The 17,972-nt window shown below is 37.8% G+C and overlaps 1 protein-coding gene and 1 long non-coding RNA gene across 4 annotated transcripts in view; one reads left to right on the forward strand and one right to left on the reverse strand.

The window, feature by feature from the left end:
• Positions 1–17,972, forward strand: part of LOC106485613 (uncharacterized) — a 540,848-nt gene that overhangs the window by 372,507 nt on the left and 150,369 nt on the right. The window lies entirely within an intron of this gene.
• The window catches only part of HGF (hepatocyte growth factor), a 59,830-nt gene continuing 55,062 nt past the window's right edge, over positions 13,205–17,972 (reverse strand). For all 3 annotated transcript variants that reach the window (XM_067316840.1, XM_067316839.1, XM_067316838.1), the window contains one exon: positions 13,205–17,260. In XM_067316840.1, the coding sequence (XP_067172941.1) occupies positions 17,096–17,260 (165 nt within the window). In that variant the 3' untranslated portion in view covers positions 13,205–17,095. The remainder of the gene's footprint in view (positions 17,261–17,972) is intronic.

The following is a 17,972-nucleotide window of genomic DNA, read 5'->3' on the forward strand; positions in this document are numbered from 1 at the left end:
GCATGCATTAGACAGATTTGAGCTGAGACTGCTCAGCACCGCAGATCACTTGTCTGACATTTACAGATGTTAATGTGCACATACTCATTTCAGAAGAGGAGAAAATAGTACATGCTTAAGCAGATTATTCTGCGGAGTGAGGTCCTCATTGTGTTAGCTGAAGCCAAGGGCCCTTAGTCCTTCATTGGAGGAACTTTGTATGATCAGGCCTTACAACTTTTTTCAGTACCGTTTCTCACACTTGTGTCTCTGGCCTAAAGGCAGTTTCATGTACTACATCCCTGACCTTTGCACTCCTGAAGATGATTACAAACACTGCTCCTTGGCCAAGTCTGACAATTATTCATTTCTACAACCCATTAACAAAAACTGGAGTCTTATATAAAACCTAAATAGCCCTGGTCTGTACAAGAGGTGCATATTTACCTATGGTCAATTTGCTGGAATCTTCTCTTCCTTTTTAATAGCTGGCAAATTCATCAAAGATAGAAACAGTTTCATGGTGAGTTTAGTAGGCTGCCATTACCATCAGAATATATAAGCTCCACAGATCAATGTAAGGTTTTGCCAGAGAACAAGTCCAAACAGAATTTTTCAGCTCCTTTCTCTTGTTCTCAGTAATTCTAAAATGAGTTTCTGCTCAGTTCCACTGAAGCACCTAGAAGAAGGCTGCCAGATGAGATGCCCATTAGTTTCCCTAGTAAAAGATGTTTTAGTGTTATCATAAAAGAGAACTAGGGGTTAACATATCACTAACAGATAAACAAATGGCATTTCTAACATTTTCTAACAAATTCAGAGGTTCTGGACAATTGTTTTCCATTCAAGTGCTGTCTTTGCATATTCTACAAAATGGTGGGTTTTACAGAATATGTGGGTAGCCTGCAGTAAGCAAAATTACTGGCTCCATGAGACTGAACTGAAGAAAAACTGCACAAATATTTTAAAGATTTGATACGTACTTTTAGATGGGTTTCCTAAGGAAACAAAGTTTCACAGGATCATAATGCCCATTGTCCAGCTATCTGCCTGACCATCCTTTTCTAGCAACTTTTGAGTCCACTGGCCAAAATTCAGTTCGAAGGAAGGGTATCTTCAGGCAATTGTGTTTCCACAAGCTTTGTGAAATCAGACAGCTGAAAGGAGAGTTGCAGACCAGTTGTATTACTACTCCCTGTTGCTTGGTGAGGCAGATTTGGTGTTACTACCGTGGAAGATATTTAAGGGAAAATGTCTGATAGGATTTCCATAAGAAATCAGACTTTATTTCCTCTGTTTACAGAGCAACATCTTGCTTACTGTTATGACATGGGCTATAGGCATATTACACTGTAAGTTTAAATAAATTTAAGATAAATCTGTGAAGTCTTGAATGCAATCCTGTAAGATGAAATTTAATTGAAATGAAGAAGAAATTTCATTGAAATGAAGAAGAAATCAAACTATATATTGAATATAGGTTTAATGGCTTCTTTTTCAGTATTGACTCCATTGAGAGCTCTCAATATTAAATACCTTTGGAAATATTTCCTGAAATCAATAGACTCCTGTAGGTTGTAAACAGGACAATAAAGAAACTATTCCTAAATTATTATGCAATTAATATCATTTCTTACACTTAATAAATTATATCAGAGATTTCCTAATAAGAAGCCCAAAAGAAAATCATATTCTTATATTATGGAATTTTGACAATCCTATTACAAATCTTTCTGGGCTTATCCCTCTATGTATAACTTCTAAAGAAGTCCTTCAAAAGAGCGATGTGATTAGTTTTATTTTGAAAATGTGTTTTGCCAGCCTGTTTTCTTAGATGAATCTATTTTATTTGGCTTTGTTACTTATCCCTTGCTTGTTATCTGTGTGCATGTGATTTGATTGGTTTGTTCTTTAAACCTTCTGATGCATTAGTCGCATGCAAAGACTGAGACCAAACTTTATAACAATAGCCTTTCATGGTCTAACCTAAGCTTTAAAGAAGATTTCATATTTTAAAGCTCACATACAAAGACAGGCCCTTCCATCATCGTGCAATTACTTTATTATGCATGTACCAGACACCAACACATACCTGGTCCCTTCGCACATCTAAGAGCTTGCAGAACAGAGTTTGAGGTAGTTGTTCAAGGATACTAAAAAAAAAAAAAAAAAAAAAAAAAAAGTGCTGATTTTCTCCTTCTCTAAGAGCTGTTGCATGGTAGAACTGAATGAATTTTAATACTCATTTTAAGATCTGGCAATTGGAACAACACTGGCATATAATTTTTCAGCAAGATGAAATATGCATGTGCAAGAAGAAAGAAAAAACCAAGATACTTGTAGTCTAATTCATTTAGCAATCTGTCTCTAATTTTAATGATGTATTTGTCATTTTATTACTCACGAAATGTCATTTATATGAAACTGTCACTATGGTATTAGAAAAGAACAGCTTGTGTTAAACTGCGCAAAATCTTTGCCAACTTTCAATGTTAGATGCATTCTAGCTCCTTAGAATTTCTCTTACACTTTAAATTCAACATGGTATACCTCACTTCCTGCACCAAACTTCTGTGCATAGCTGCTATACAAAATGTGTCCGTTTCATCGTGGGGTGGATGCAGCAACCATTGTGTTCGGTTCATTTGACTATATGGAAACTGTTCTGAAAAGTCTTCTGTAAAAACAGCCTGATGTGAAATATAAATGCTTCAGTATCCTGAGATATTTATGACCATTTTAAACATTAATACTATGTGACGTTGTAATCACTTTCAAAGCGAAAGAATAAAAATATATATATATACTGATGGTACATTTCTTTTTCTCTGAAACATATTTAAAAATTACTATCTTTATGCTTGATAAACACTGGCCTTACAAGGATTCACAAGATGACAGTGTAGAGGACACTGAAATACAGAGTTGTTATAAAGGACTTTTCACCACTGAACTCAAAGCTCAAACCCAAAGAAGGAAGTGATTTTATTAAAATTAGATGAAATTATGGCTGAATTAAGATTAAAGATACTTGTTAAAAAGGGAGAATTTCTGAAATGAAACATTCAGTTTAGGAAGCTCCAAACAATTTTCTTTCAACTTTTTTTGATGGAGAGGGCAGGGACAGCGACACCGGGCAGTGACCGCAGGGCCCAGACAGCCAGTCACAGATGAAGTGACTCTTGGAAAACCACAGACAAGAACGGAGTGCAACCCCAATAATCTGTATTGTCATTAAAAAATTGTTTAGCAGATATTAAGAATCGATACAGATGTTGGTTGTAAAGGACTATTTAGTACCTCGTTTATCCTCTTAAAAGGAGTATGTCCTCCAGGACATGGAATTAAATTTTTCCTCATGAATCCTCCACTTATTTTCAACATTTTTTTTAAATCCATAAAACTGCCGTGATAATCTTAAACTGATTGCCCTGTTTGTAGAGCCATGGAATTGAGTGTCACTAAATGACTTTGCATAATTTCTTGAGTACATTTCAATTGTCTTGATCAAATAATTCAGGTGACTGAATTGTTGTAGTACAGCTTTTCCTTCAAGTCTTAGCAACTTTTTTTTTTTTTTTTTTTTAATCTTCAGAATTCCTTCCAAGGATAGACCAGATTTTAATTCGCAGAAATTTGGAAAGTCAAAATTTTGGGCTTTTGTATATATACACATATACTTGTATTCGGTAATGTAATCATAAATAGGTTTTGACCCTGTCACATGTGAATTTTTTGGACTTTATTCTGATCTTAGATGAAGCACGTATCAGATATATTTATCGTCATGTTATAAATATATCTCTACATTCTATCAAATAAATGTCACATCTGTTATACAATCTGTCATTTGTAATTTTGAATCCTAAGAGACGTGTCAAGACAAGTAATACAGATGTTACAGAGATATACACTCTAAATTCAGCTCCAGAGCACAGGCCAGTTAGAGGTGTTCCCCATAGACTCTGAAGTATTTGAACTAAATGCCATTAAAATGCAACCGTATTAAAATTTTCTGTGCATTACTTTCCAACTGCCAAAGACATATAACAACACTCTGAAGACTTGTCTGATCTAAACACCAACACCACCTTTATTTTCATAAGGGTCACACAAGCTGTGGCAAAACTAGAAGCAAATTTCGCTATGTCCTCTCCTGTATTTTTCCAATTGTTGAGTCTTTGTATGTCAGTTAAAGTTGTATTTTTAAAAGAGGAAGAGTTAAGAAAGGGAGCCATTAACATTGTTTATGTCAATTTTGAAAATGTTTTTTATGTTTATGGTGTTCCTGGCTTAGGTATTATATAAATGACTTTCCCCTATAATCCCTACCTACATTCAACCAAAGTCACAATGCTTTATGTGCTTTGCTGGATTATTCATGTCTTCAAAGGAAGGCACTTGTCAACGGGACTTTAAGTTGATGATTGAATTTAAGCATATGTTTAAGTATTGTCCTGAACCAGGGCCAAAGTGGTTGTGTTATCTATTCATGTCAATATTATGGTGCTAAATACATTAGAAGCTGTATAACCTACCTATTTTGGCTGAATTTTTATGGGTATATTTAGTAGTCTCTGTATGAGTGTCTTTCTCAACACTTTGAACATTATGACAGAATTTGAATGGCAAAAAACTGCACAACATGACAGTAGCGTGTACAGATTTGCCTCTTGCTGGAAGTATGGTCTTTCCTGCTGTGGAATGTTTAAACTGGATGAAACTTCATGCATTAGTTATCTGGTTTAGCTATTTGTACAGGATAAACTGACTGCTCTCTCTCATGCAACATCTCTGAAAGCACTTATGTTAATATTTACATCAAAGATTTCCTAATAAGAAAAACAGCCACTTTCAGTTCTTGCCCTCTTCCAGCTACCAAGGCTTTACCTGGCTAGCATTACAATCTGGAGGAAATACTTTTTCTGTACTATGGACATTTCTGAGATATCAGCCTTTTTTTTCACCCTACACTGGAAAGATCCCAGGACCCTTTGGTGCCTTTTCACAGAAAAGGAAAAAAAATAACTTCAGGATGGAAACTTCAGTCTCATTTCCATAAGGCTACTATATTTGCAAGATGAAATACACTCTAATCCACTGTATAGCACATGCAAATGGAGTCCAGTGCCTGGAAGCAGAAGACCAGCTGCCCTGGGCTTATTAATCTGTGCATGATTAGTGACTTCAGTGCATTTGGGACACATCGGATGGGGAAAATGGCAAGGATTTCCAAACATATTCCAGTGCCCAACTTGAACTGTTGTACGTACATTTATAAAAAATCAACCTGGACAACACTTCCAGGAGATGTCAAGGACAATGAAAACAGTCCTATACCATACATGTGCATCAAAAAAGGTATTTAATATGTTCCAAGGGTATTTAACATCTAGAGCGGGCACCTCTGTCTCTTCTTGATTTTGACCAGAGATCTCACCCTAGACCCAAGAAGCTTTATTCTGTGAAAGTCTATGTTATCAGAATATTCCTAAGCAGCTCTGGTTATGATTTCCTCACTCAGCTAACTATGTACACAAAGGAGCAGGTTAACACTTAAATACAGGTCTTTTAAGTTAGCTTAAGCAACTTACCTACACAATGCAAATTTAACATCCGCTACAATGTTTAAATCTCATCTGAGTAACACCATATCATGACTACCTAGTTTCTGAATATCTTATTTTTTTTACTGACGTGGTTTGAAAGAATGCACTGCACTTGCCCAGACACAAGAATTAATCAAATGAAACATCTTGGGCAAGATTTGCCAGCTGGTTTTCACTGCTACATAACAATGCAAAACTACTATAAAAACAACAGTCGATGAAATTTATAACAGTTCTGTATCATCACAGTAATGCAATGAAGACAAACTCTGCTGCTGAGCCTGACCTTGGGATATTACAGATTATTTTTATTCTTCACATCATCATTTCACTATTTCCTACAGTGATTCTAACTATAGAGAAGAGAACATGTATCAGTAGTATCATCCATCTTATATGGCACAACTGACTGATCCTCTACCACCTATTACAATAAGTGTTAACGAAGATGATAGTGTTTCCTGTAATCAGAATTCTCCCGCAATCATTCTACTTCATGCTATTTATTCTACTGGAACAAGAACTGAAGTTTTTTGGAAAAACCTAGCCTAGTGACACATATCTCAATATACTTCTAATTGGGATGTCCTTTGGAAAATCCATCTTTGCAACTCCATCTTTGTGCCAGATTGCAGGCATGTAATCTTGATTGTACAAAAATCATCTACTCAAGGATGGTTCTCAATAATGGACAATATTGCTGTTCTCAGTACCAGACAATATTGCTCGTCTTAAAAGGCTGTAAAGGTGAAATGTCATGTACTTAAAGATCTTTTTTTAGATTAGCTGTTCCTATATTCTGTGAAATAATATCTTTTCATAAGAGCTGATTTTTTTGTTGTTTTGAATGTAAAACAAAACATTAGAAAGGCCTGAAGGGAAGTTGAGCAGACGAGTGACTAGTAACATTGTAATTGCCCTGTACTGTTGAAGGAAAATATGTTTTGGTTTCTTTCTTCTTAGTCAAGTAAACAGATAAATAAATTTCTCATGGCTTCCATTACAGTGAGCTGGCAGTGCCTTACAGAAGAATCCTTTCAGTTTTGATTTCCTGTCAGATTTACTAGAAAATGACCACGGAGTACAGTATTTTCTTGTTGTGGCTTTTCTAGACCCTATGCCTTAAACAGAGTGTTTCTGAAATAAATTCTTATATGGCCTGATTTGGAGCGCTTTGTTTTCTATTTGCAGTAAATTTCCACTTTTAATGAATGTGTGAAATCAGAAAAGAAATAGAAAGGATGTTGCCTGAAGGAGAGCTATTTGTTAATGTTCTCTCTCCTTGATCTCCATCTCCCAAGCTGGAGTTAAAAGAGTGAGTAAATGCATATGCAGACACAAATTGGTTTAAGCTACTTTTCCTATCTGTCCATAGCAGCTAGTAAAACCACAGTTTTAAGCTCCATGAGCTAAGTGTTGATTGCAGGAAAGTCAGTGGCAAGCTTCTGAATGATTTCAGTAGAGCCTTTGCTCGCTGAAATTTCATGTGCAAAGTTGAGTCTCTATCCCCAGGTGGATCTCCCAGTGAAAGAGACCTGAGGATAGGGACATGAGACTCTCATGAGCTGTGGTCAGAAGCTATATAGTTCCTAAGCTGCTTTCTGGTACCTCATAGGCCAGTCCTACAGCCCAGGACCTCAAGTGATTTTGCCCTGCTTCCTCACGTCTAAAACTGCCTGAGTGTAGACCTTAATTTTTTCTTTCAAAAATTTTCTCCTTCGTCTCTACAGAACTTCTCTATTACAGGCCAGGCTTCCATTCACTACTCATGCCCATGCAGTACTCTGTCTTGAAGAGCAATAGAAAGCCTATAATACAAACAACAACCTTTTCTAAATGTTTTTTTTTTCTTTTTTCTTGTCTTGAGGGATTCTTCTCTCCTCTCTCACACACTCTGTCTTTACAGGCATGGTCTCTAGAGAAAGGAAGGCAAGTGCTGTAGAAATGTCACTCAGCTCAGTGTATTTGCTCTATTTCACTCTTCTTCAGTGCATGCCCAAGTAGTCTTTGCTGTGTACTTTGCAGAAAGAAAATATTGCAGTGAAGGCATTCAGTAACATTGCTGAATCTGAGCTGAGGGAAACAGACAGCAATGTGGGGGGAGGAGATAGACAAAGTGACTTCATCACTTCCACCCATACAGAGAAGATAATGAGGAAAGCACTTTCCAGATAGAGAAAGTGAAGTGTCTTCGGACAGCTAAGGAGGCCAAGAAAGCTGCCAGGAAAGGAGTGAAAAGAAGAACATTCCAAAAAGCTGTCTTTAGCAGGCCATAAATCTTACCTAGAGGACAGTTCAAACACATCACTTGCACCAGTCTTACTCTTCCCTGTTTATTTTCTTTTTGTCAGCATTAAAATAGAATAATAAAGTACCAAACAAACAAAACAAAATAGAAAATAAGCAAGAAAATCCACAACAGAAGAAACAGAGTTTGGGTCCTTGTCCATCAGGAGTGTTGAGAAGTTCCTTGGATCCCATGGTGCTGCAGAACACGCAGGCACCACTGCTCCTCCAGCACCCCCTTCCTAGAGGGGAATCCACAGACTCCTGTTAGGTGTCAGAAGTAACCATTCAGGGAATATGGGAATGCCAAGACCCTTTTATAGTAAGACAATATACTTTTAAATTTGCTCTTTAAATATTTAAAGGCAGGTGCATCTGAAACTATTGTTTTATGCCAAAGTGAGGTGTCCTCCCGTAAGTTTTGGTTGCCGAAGCTTCACACATTAGCTTCACAAATTCCCACCTGAATTTTGTTAGGATGTCCTTTAAAAGCAAGGAACATTTTCTGTAGTGAAGAATTTGCCAGGGAAATGGGAAACAATCTCTGTTCTCCTTAGCATGGAAAGGTTTGAACTGTAATCACCAGGAGTAACTCCCAGGAGCCAGCCCTATCACTGGCAGAGGGGGAAGGGTAGCACACTCTGCTGCCACTTTTTAAAGGGAATGCAGAATTCATAGCCAATTAGGCAGGCACATAAGTCTGTACTTTCTTGGAGGAAGCTCTGCAGAGAGGGAGGCTGGGGAGGTAGGCAAGCAAGCTGGAGGGAAAACAAATAGATTTCATTTGGAAACTGGCCTGGTCTCTGTCAAACATACCAGCAGAACTGACATGTTCTTGCAGGCTGAGTTAGTAAGATCTGCCTGTCATGATGGAAAAGCCTTCTGATAAGAAAATTTTGGAGTAACTTTAATGCAAAGGCCAGCTAAGAAAAGTGAAAAGCATATATTGTTTTCAGTACGTGTACAAACCAGGCAGGAAGATATGACTAAATGAAAAGTTTCAGAAGAAAGTTAAAGGAACTAATGCTCGGGGATTATTGCTAGCGTGTTATATGAACTGTTGAGTCATTAGCACCACGTGGCAATTGAGGGGATTAAGAAACACTGTTTATAAATACAGCCTGGTTTCTCCGCTAAGATAAAAAGGCGAGCAAGCCTGGAAAACCCATCAGTGTTGTAGAAGATGACACTCGTAGCCAAATCAATTAAGATGGGAGACCAGAAAGAGTTCTAGTAAGGAAGCAAGTTTTTAAAGGGAAAGGTTTTGCTTTCCTTGGAGAAAGCTACCTGTATTTACCGCAGGAAGTAATAAAAAGTGCTACAAATCTCAAAGCATTTCATTCCTGAATGGAAAGGCAATGGATATGTGTGTACATGTATAAAGGAGTGCCGAAAGCCAGCTTTAACTGTAAGGCCTGCAACTGGTGATAGCGAACAAAATTAAAGTGGAATAAAAGGGGAAGAAAGCATCCGGAATACTCCAAAGGCCTGTGCAGCATTTTGGTAAACACTGTGGATGCAGATGATTGGTATTGATTCCCAAGAGGGTTTGGGCTTCATAAGAGCCAAGACTGAGCTTTTTAGTACCTAACTTTAAGGGCCTTGACATGCGCAGTAGTTGTATTGATGAGTCCAAACCAGTATACAGCTGGCTGAATACTAACCAGATCTATTTGTCTGCTTCCAGGACAACATCACTGACAGGGTTGAAGTATTGCTTTAGGCAAAATATCTATGCGTATATAAACACAAACACACACACACAGACATACACACATACACAAACGCACACACTCATGAACAGAGTGCCACTGTGTAAAAATGAACGGGCTGGTTTGGATCCAGCTCCTGTGAAGCACAGGCAAAGGAGCTCTGTTCGGTGCATCATCTATGCAGACCGTAGCGACACCAGCACCTCTCAGGTACACCATGAGGCAAAGTACAGTGGGAATTAGACCTGACAAGTAATAGCTAACAAAACCAGCTGAGGATAAGGGTGGGACGTAATCTCTGAAGTTCAGGCTTCTGTCCCCTGAAGTACAGAGGTCTGCTATGATAAATATGCAAATTCTGGGTTTGAAAAATTCACATAGGCGGTTGTCACCACTAAGCTTGCACTTGTCATGCTTGGTTATTAGAAGTGGGATAACTGCTTCTGGTAGGTAGACCTTTCTTCTCAGGATGTCCTGTTCCTACACCAAGACCCTCTAGTTCATACAGCTTGGAGGCACAGGGAAAATCCCAGGCTGCAATCCTCCTCTTGAAGGATCCATGTGGTCCATATAACATATAGCCAAAAGCAGTCATGAATTAGTCAGCTAGATAACACTGCGAAGGCATGTGCGTGTGCGTGTGTGTGTGTGTGTGTGTGTGCGAGTGTGTTTGTGTGTAATCTGTGCTCTTGTGCTCAGTTGCATCAAGTCTCAGGCTGTGCATTTGGTACAGAGGGCTGCAGAGCACCTCTCTGGGGAAGAAAGCCCTTGCCAATTTGGAAGGTGCTTGTGGGGTGTTTAGCTCACCAGCACAGCCCTGCCCTGCGTTAGTGTACCTGATGGAGGTTCAGTACATGAGCATGGAGAATTTGCAGGCTGATGCCTGTGAACGCTCCAGGACTGCAATGAGTTTTCACTCATTATAGGTATTCTTCAGAGTCATATTCTGAACATGTTCAACAGCAAAAATTAAGGCTATGTGGAGGCTTTACCAGCAGAAACACAGACTTCTTATGTAACTGCTGTGTGAAGTTACAGTACTGTTAAACTCATGGATGAACAGCAGATGGCACATTTATGCTCAAGACATGAGACTATTGTTGACAGAGTTTGTAATAGCAATGTTGATATAAATGCATGCTTCCTCAGTTTGGATATTGTGCTGACATTAATCCTCTAAGAAAGAAAACCAGCTGGGAAAAGTTTCAGTTAATATCATCTGAACTGGATTAGATGTTATAAAGTCACATATTATTCAAGGCAAAACCTCACTCAAGTGGGTAAAAGTCTGTATCCTTGCTCATGCTTTATACTAGACTCATCTCATCCAATGTGTGCCCCAGTGCCACTAACACCATATGTCCTGCCTTATTTTTAATAAATTGCTATGAATTTCATTCTTTTATATAGCTTTTCTCACAGTAAAATATTGTTTTAAATAACCCAGTCAAGGGTAACACTATCTTAAACAGCCACAACTTGAGAGACCTGAAGCAAACTTCAAAATTTCTTAGGCTCTAAAGTGGTACAATTATGATGGAGAGATTTTTTACCGTAAGGAACATATCATTATGAGTATAAAAATTTACATTAATGCTAACTGCATCAGTCATGTTTGTGGGTTGTTTTTTTTTTTCTTTTTTTTTTAATGAGAAATCTTTGAATAGAAAGCAAATGAACCAATTTGTATATTCAGTAGCACTCTCTGACTGAGCAAAGCTGATAGGCTTTAGTGGAACTTAAATGCTTGGGTTTAAGGAAAAGTACTTACTTCTCTGCCACTCAGGGCCATGCCCTGCACTCTGAACTTGCTCTGAGCACTTGACTAAGTCAGGATCTATGCAGTCCCATGAGAAGGCCCAAGGGGTTAAGAAGGAGACTTTAGGACTTACCCATTACCCTAGATGGACTTTTGGCAGTGATTTCAATGCAAGTGGGATCAGGCCCTCAGACCCAGAAGCACAACTTGCACTTCTGTCCTCTGTGTCTATGTGGAGAAGTCCTTGTACCTTCAAAAGTGTTCTGAACCAAACTGAATCAGTTTTAGCAAAGCTAAGGCTACTACGCTATTCTGCTGCAGCTTTTCACACCGTATAGCCAATGTTATAAAAACTGAGACCCCATAAAAAAAAAAAGTTCATTTTAGGGCTTACTTTGGTATTAACTTTTTTATGGTTTGCCTTTTTCCTCCCAGCTGTTTTATTTCCTATTTATTGCAAGCGGTTTTTATTGGAACATAGCTGTCCAGAAATCAGTGCTTTGAAGGCAAGGTTGATACACAGCTGAACTCTGCTAAATGGCCTGCTCTGTTTACATGGGGCTTGTTAAATAACAAAGTGCAGAAGACAAGCACTGAGCATCTATGTGGTTTTTCATCAGTTTTCATTCGCAGAATACAGTGTTCTTGTAACTACAAAAGATAATGCCATAACAGGAGAATTTAATATGCAGGCAATGACTCTTTGTAGACCTTTGTTGTGCAAGTCGTTGTGCAAGAAGATAATTCTCACAGCTCCCAGAAGGTAGACGGGTCACCTGAACATCCTTAAAACTTCAAATGTAAAACTGTAACAAGATATGCTTCTGACGTATGGAATATTTCTAGTTCTATACAACTTTGGAAGCGTGCCTGCATCATTGAAGTTTTTGGCAAATTTCCCATGGATTTCAGTAGTTCCTGATAAAATCCACTGACTTTATGTATCAATTTACCATGCAAAATTCAGAATCAGACTTCAAACACTCCATGCATGAGATTATTTGAAAAATGATTCGCTGTCTTTCATATTTAATACAGATGGAGGTGCTAGCAAATACACATTTAAATCATCAGAATTCCAGTGTAACCAAAAATGCTTAGAACTTTGAATTTTGGGCTGAATAATGAAAACCAAGTAATGAACTTACTGTCCCCTGCACTGAATGAGAACAGTGGACAAAGGCACTAATCTAGTAGTAAGGGGTTTCCTTAATTTCTTTTTTCCTAACTAGCTCTGTTATTTGGTTTTGATATCAACAGCAGTAGTGGTGGCAGCAGTAGCTCCTAGGTTAGTGCGAGGTGTTGTTCCCTTTTGCATCTGCTTATGTTCCACCAGTAGGATTAAGTGGCATAGTCAGGGGAACCCTTTCCTGAAATGTAATTAAGCATAGTAAGAGAAATAGTTAAAATGACAAGCCTCTGATAATAAAGTTGCAAGGAGTTACAAACCTCTTGGCAAATGCTGAATAAGCTCCTGTTTAGGTTAATCGACACTTCCATCCCAAATTTTCTCTCCCTATGATATGCTTAGGCTATTCTCCATGCAGAACTCCAGCAGGAAGGTCTCAGGCAGCTCAGCAGGACCAGATCCTGTATTTGGCTGTGTTTTATGTATGGTATTGCTATCGGGTGCATGAAGAAGGGCTGATCAATATCAGTCCTCCTTACTCTGCACTCTAAAATCCCTCACTGAAATTAGGATTGGGAGTTGCCTGTTTTTCCAAGGCATGGCTATTTCTGCCCCTAGCAATAGAGTTCCAGACCTTAGATAAGAAATATAATACTGATTAGGTCTCTTTTTTTTTATAAAATACTTTATTAAGAATAATAAGAGTAAACAAGGTTACAAAAATACCAACTTTATTAACTAATGAAGATGCAGTTAATTACAGAATGTTTGTGTTACAAGTTATAACCACAGTGTTCCCTTTTATTAGGCATTCAGCTAGTTGTATCTAGTGGGAACATTATTTTTTCCCACTTAAATACAAAAAAAACTTTTATCATACACTGAATTCCCCAGACAGCTCCCTGAAGCTGGATCCCACACCATGCATAAATGCCCAAGAGTGTATTTAAAAAGGAACACTGCAAAAGTTTAGGGTGAAAAGCCATGTTAGTGCCTGCCAGCAGCCCCAACATTCATAAAACAATAATATACCAGTGCACACGAGAGAGGAAGAAAGTAATTGATACGGAAACAACACTTAACAACCAATCCAATAGGTTTTATACAGATTCCAGCGGGGTCAGCTGGTTTATAACCAGCCTTCCAAAAGCATGGAAATAAAGCCTGGCCTGCTGTTGCACTTGCTGCGGAGTCCAGAATCTGTGTCTTTGACGTACAAGGTTGCGAGTAGTTCAGGGCACGGCCGCAGGGAAAAGCACTGAGCAAATTTCAGCCCCAGTTCTTTTGACAATCTCATTCACTGATTTCAAGGGACATTTTGCCTGAGTAGATTCTGACCTTCAGAGTTAAATTTGGACCCTCAGCTGAAAATTCTAACTCATGTAAGTAGCTCTGTCAAGTACGTTGGCATTGCCTGTGGGAAGGGTCTGCAGGATGCCTCGGAGAATTGTAATCTTAAACTAGAGACGAAGATTTCAGCAGCAGCAGCAAAAAGCTAGATCAGTACATTCCCAATGAGAGCTACAGTTTCTTCAAGGGTTATGAGGTTTATGAGAGAAAAAGAGATAGGGAAAAATGTTCTTTTAGGGGAAAAAAAATCATTAATGAAAGGAAGAACTATCAGCCAGTTCCAATGCCCAGAGAAAATCAATCATAAAGTCAAATTAACTTCAGTGGTGCAGTGAGGTCTTAGGTCTTAAATCTGAAATTTTGTATCCAGTTATTGCACTTTCCAGAGTCCATGGGCTAGTTGCAGCAAAGAAAATAAAGATGAAACAATGGAGTTTAAGAATGTCCTCAGAAAAGAATTTGAGTTCTGTAGCCTTCTCACTCAATTACTCTCTTTTAATATGAACAAAATCAAATATACAAAGTAAAGTCCAAATCTCACTGAAGTCAATAAAAGGCTTTCCAGCAATTTAGATGGGCACTAGATCAGGTTCCTCTGTTATTATAGAAAGAAAAATGTCAGAAAAATGAAGAAATATCTATAGAGTGTCCTTTTTTAAGAGAATCCTGTAGTTATAACAGTTGCCTGCTACAGTACCATTGGTACCAACAAGAAATATTCACAGGAATAAATGAAGTACAAATTCATTACCACATACCATTATTCTTCTCTTCCCTTGCTCTCCAGAGTCTCATGTGCCCTCCATACTGAGACGGGGGGAGCAAGAGCACCTGATAAGCAAGTGCATACAAACATGTTAAGTTCTGGAGCATCAACTCTTCACAACTTATTCTACTGAGGCGCTGCCCAGAACAAACAGGTAAAAATCCTTACACATTGTCTAACAAAAAACAGTATTTTTATCATATATATATATATATATATATAAAAATCACAGTCTTCTGCACAGCAGAAGCTTATAACTAAAATACTTTAGGATTCAATTTTTTTAGATAGACATAAAAAATGCCTGCAAATATAATACAGTGAGCACATAACAATTCTTAGAATACGAAGAGTGAACATGGAATCATATATTTTATCCACATTCTACTTGTGACTGAAAACAAAACTCTCTTGGAGTTTTTAAAAGTCTCTCTTAAAAAGTCAATCCCTTCAATAAGATATGGTCAGTGTATAGTAAGAATATACTCTTTACATACATGGCAATAATTAACTGTAAATACAACAGACTAAATCCGGCCCTGTTCTGGCCTGGTGAATAAGAGAGACCAAAAGGAGCAGAAAGCCTTCAGAGGCAGCCAGAAGAGTTCAAGACAGACTATCCATGTAGCATCCACAGCTTCAGATCCCCTGCACAGAGAATTTGCATCTTGTCCAAGGAGTCAATTTACATCAGAAAGGATTTCAGAAGCTCTGCTTACTGAAATGTGTCTTTCTATGTGCCGGTAGAATCTTTTGCATGCTCAACATCAATCTCAGTAAGCCAGTTAAGCATGGGCTGAAACTCATCCCAGTTCACCAGGATACGTAAGCGTATTTAAGTCCCACCGAAGTCAAAGTGCACTGCTGAAGAAAATAATTTGGTGAGTTGACATCAGGGCTGCCTCCCAAGGCAGCTCCCCTTATGTGGTTACCTTCTGCCAGGGCAGAATTCAACCGTGCATCATCTGAATGTAATGAAACGTTCTTTTATATGTCTACACCACGATGTCAGTTTTAGCAGCTATGCAGTTAGATATGGTAGATACCTTACAATTTGCTACTGGGAACATATACAATTACATAGCTCACAAATTTAGTAACAGTGCAGTTACATATGCAATTACATGTACAGTAGTAAAAATAACAATTGGATATACGTTTTATCGATTTTCCAGAAATTACAGGGTAACCTATAATGAAATATTGTCATCTGCTAATTGTATAATGCTTCCACCCATATAAGCAAAGTCTAAAGCAGAACAAACACTTTTCATAGATTCTGATTATTTGTTCCCTTTCACCATCAGTAGAAAGGAAAATGATGGTTCTACATATAGACAGGAAACCCAAGCTACTAAACTATCAGTGATGTTTTCCGTGTTACACACAAGATCATATCAATCCCTGCAATAATTTTATTACCCTGAAAGGAATTATACAAAGGATATATTTTGACAATTTTTTTGTAGGATTTTATTAAAGATCTGATGTCTCTGAAAAGACAATTATGGTATCTTATATTTTCTCAATATTAAGCCTTTCAGCAAGGGGCCAGATCCAATTGTCCCTTTTTCTGCTTAAACTAGAATCAACTGAATTTATAAAATGTGTCTTTTGAGAAAGATTTGGACATATTTGATTGAAATTTCTTTTAATGACAAAAATATCTGTCAGTAGATAATCAGGATTATTTTTTCAAATCCTATGATACACACTTCTTAGCACTGTAAATTCACAGTTATTTTTGGGACTTCCTTTAAACAAATGACTGATAATTTTCCAACCAATCCACTTCTATGACTCTTCCCTTATCCAGATGGTTTCTTGAGATATCTCTTAGGGGACCATGTATGCACTGAAGGGACCAAGTACAGAACTAGATTCTATAAACTCTATGTAAAAGGAAGTGATTTTGACAGCTATGACAGCTCCGCTGATGAAAGTTGGTCAACAATGAAAAGATAACTTTTAAAGAGACTATTTTTTAATGAAACATTCAAACTTTTAACCTCTCATAATGTGTGAAGAGAAATAGGATCATATACGCTGTCCTTGACTGATACATATATCTCTCAGTAGGTCTTTTGTCACATATGGAGAGAAATATATGGCTCATAGAAAGAATAAGATGTGTTAAATAAAACTATTGTTTCTTCCTCCTTCTAAGATAATCTGAAGAGCAGCATAAAAGAGGTCATATGATCTATTTCTACAAAACTGTTTATCATCCAGCAACAAGATCTTTGCAGAATTGTTTACCCATTCAAGTATCTTCAGGAGATATGTCACCATACTTGCATATACTGTAAGTCACTCCAGCATTTATAAAACAACACTGATAGACAAAAAACACCAAAAAAAACCCCATAAATATTAAAAGCTCAACAAACTCGACTATCAAGTAGTTAAAAATTGTTGATCTTTACATTGTACATTAATTTCACGCTGTCCAAAATCTTTCTGTGACTGGCAGTTGTTGAGGTGTGCAGGGCATTCAGTTGCGACTCATCTGTAGGTCAGCAGAATCTTGCGTATCCACTTGGAGTAAAATGCCACCCGAACAAAAATCCCGGGGCGATTTCGGATGGCGCATCCACGGCCAGGAACAATCACACCCACTACAATCTTCACCCTGTTTTGTTCACAAACCAAGGGACCACCATAATCTCTCTAAGAAAAAAATACAAAGAACGTCACTTCTGAAAATGCTACAAGACACAGCTCCCGCCTGTCTCCTATTGCTGGGGAAGGACCTAGCTCCATGAGCAGGCAGTACCTAGTCTTGCCATAGGATGAAACCCAGCTACCAACACCTCTTTCACAATCAGAACTTATATGAGCCAACATCATGGTTGACCTTTGATCTTAAGTTGGTTCACACGCAAATTCAGCCATATGATCTTTCTTCCCGTGTGATTCTAATGACTTCCAACTACCACATACCAGTGACCTCACTGTCCTCTTTCAGCTACCTGACAGGTGTAATATTTGTTTATGTACATATAAGCCAGAGAGTCAGCTGAACCCTCTTTGTTGTGATAACAGATTTGGGATGATACTATCTTGCAAGGCCCTAGAATAAGATCTATGTGTTTTTGTAGGCAGAGGGGAAAAAAATTAAAAAAAAAAGAAACTGATAATATTTTGTAGTGAAAGAGCCATAACTAGTTAAAATACCTATGTTTGTTATTCTGAATGAATGTTACACGTAGGCACCAATATTTTAGGCACCAATATATGTATATTCACTATATTCAGTGGAAATCTAGTGTAAGGCCAACTTGGATCAAAGTCTTATTTAGCACTAAAATCTATTAATTCAGTTTAAATTAGATTAAAACTTTAATTTAGATTACATTCATATAGATTTAGGACTTGAACA

Source organism: Apteryx mantelli, chromosome 1 (genome assembly GCF_036417845.1).
Source record: "Apteryx mantelli isolate bAptMan1 chromosome 1, bAptMan1.hap1, whole genome shotgun sequence".
Lineage (NCBI taxonomy): Eukaryota > Metazoa > Chordata > Aves > Apterygiformes > Apterygidae > Apteryx > Apteryx mantelli.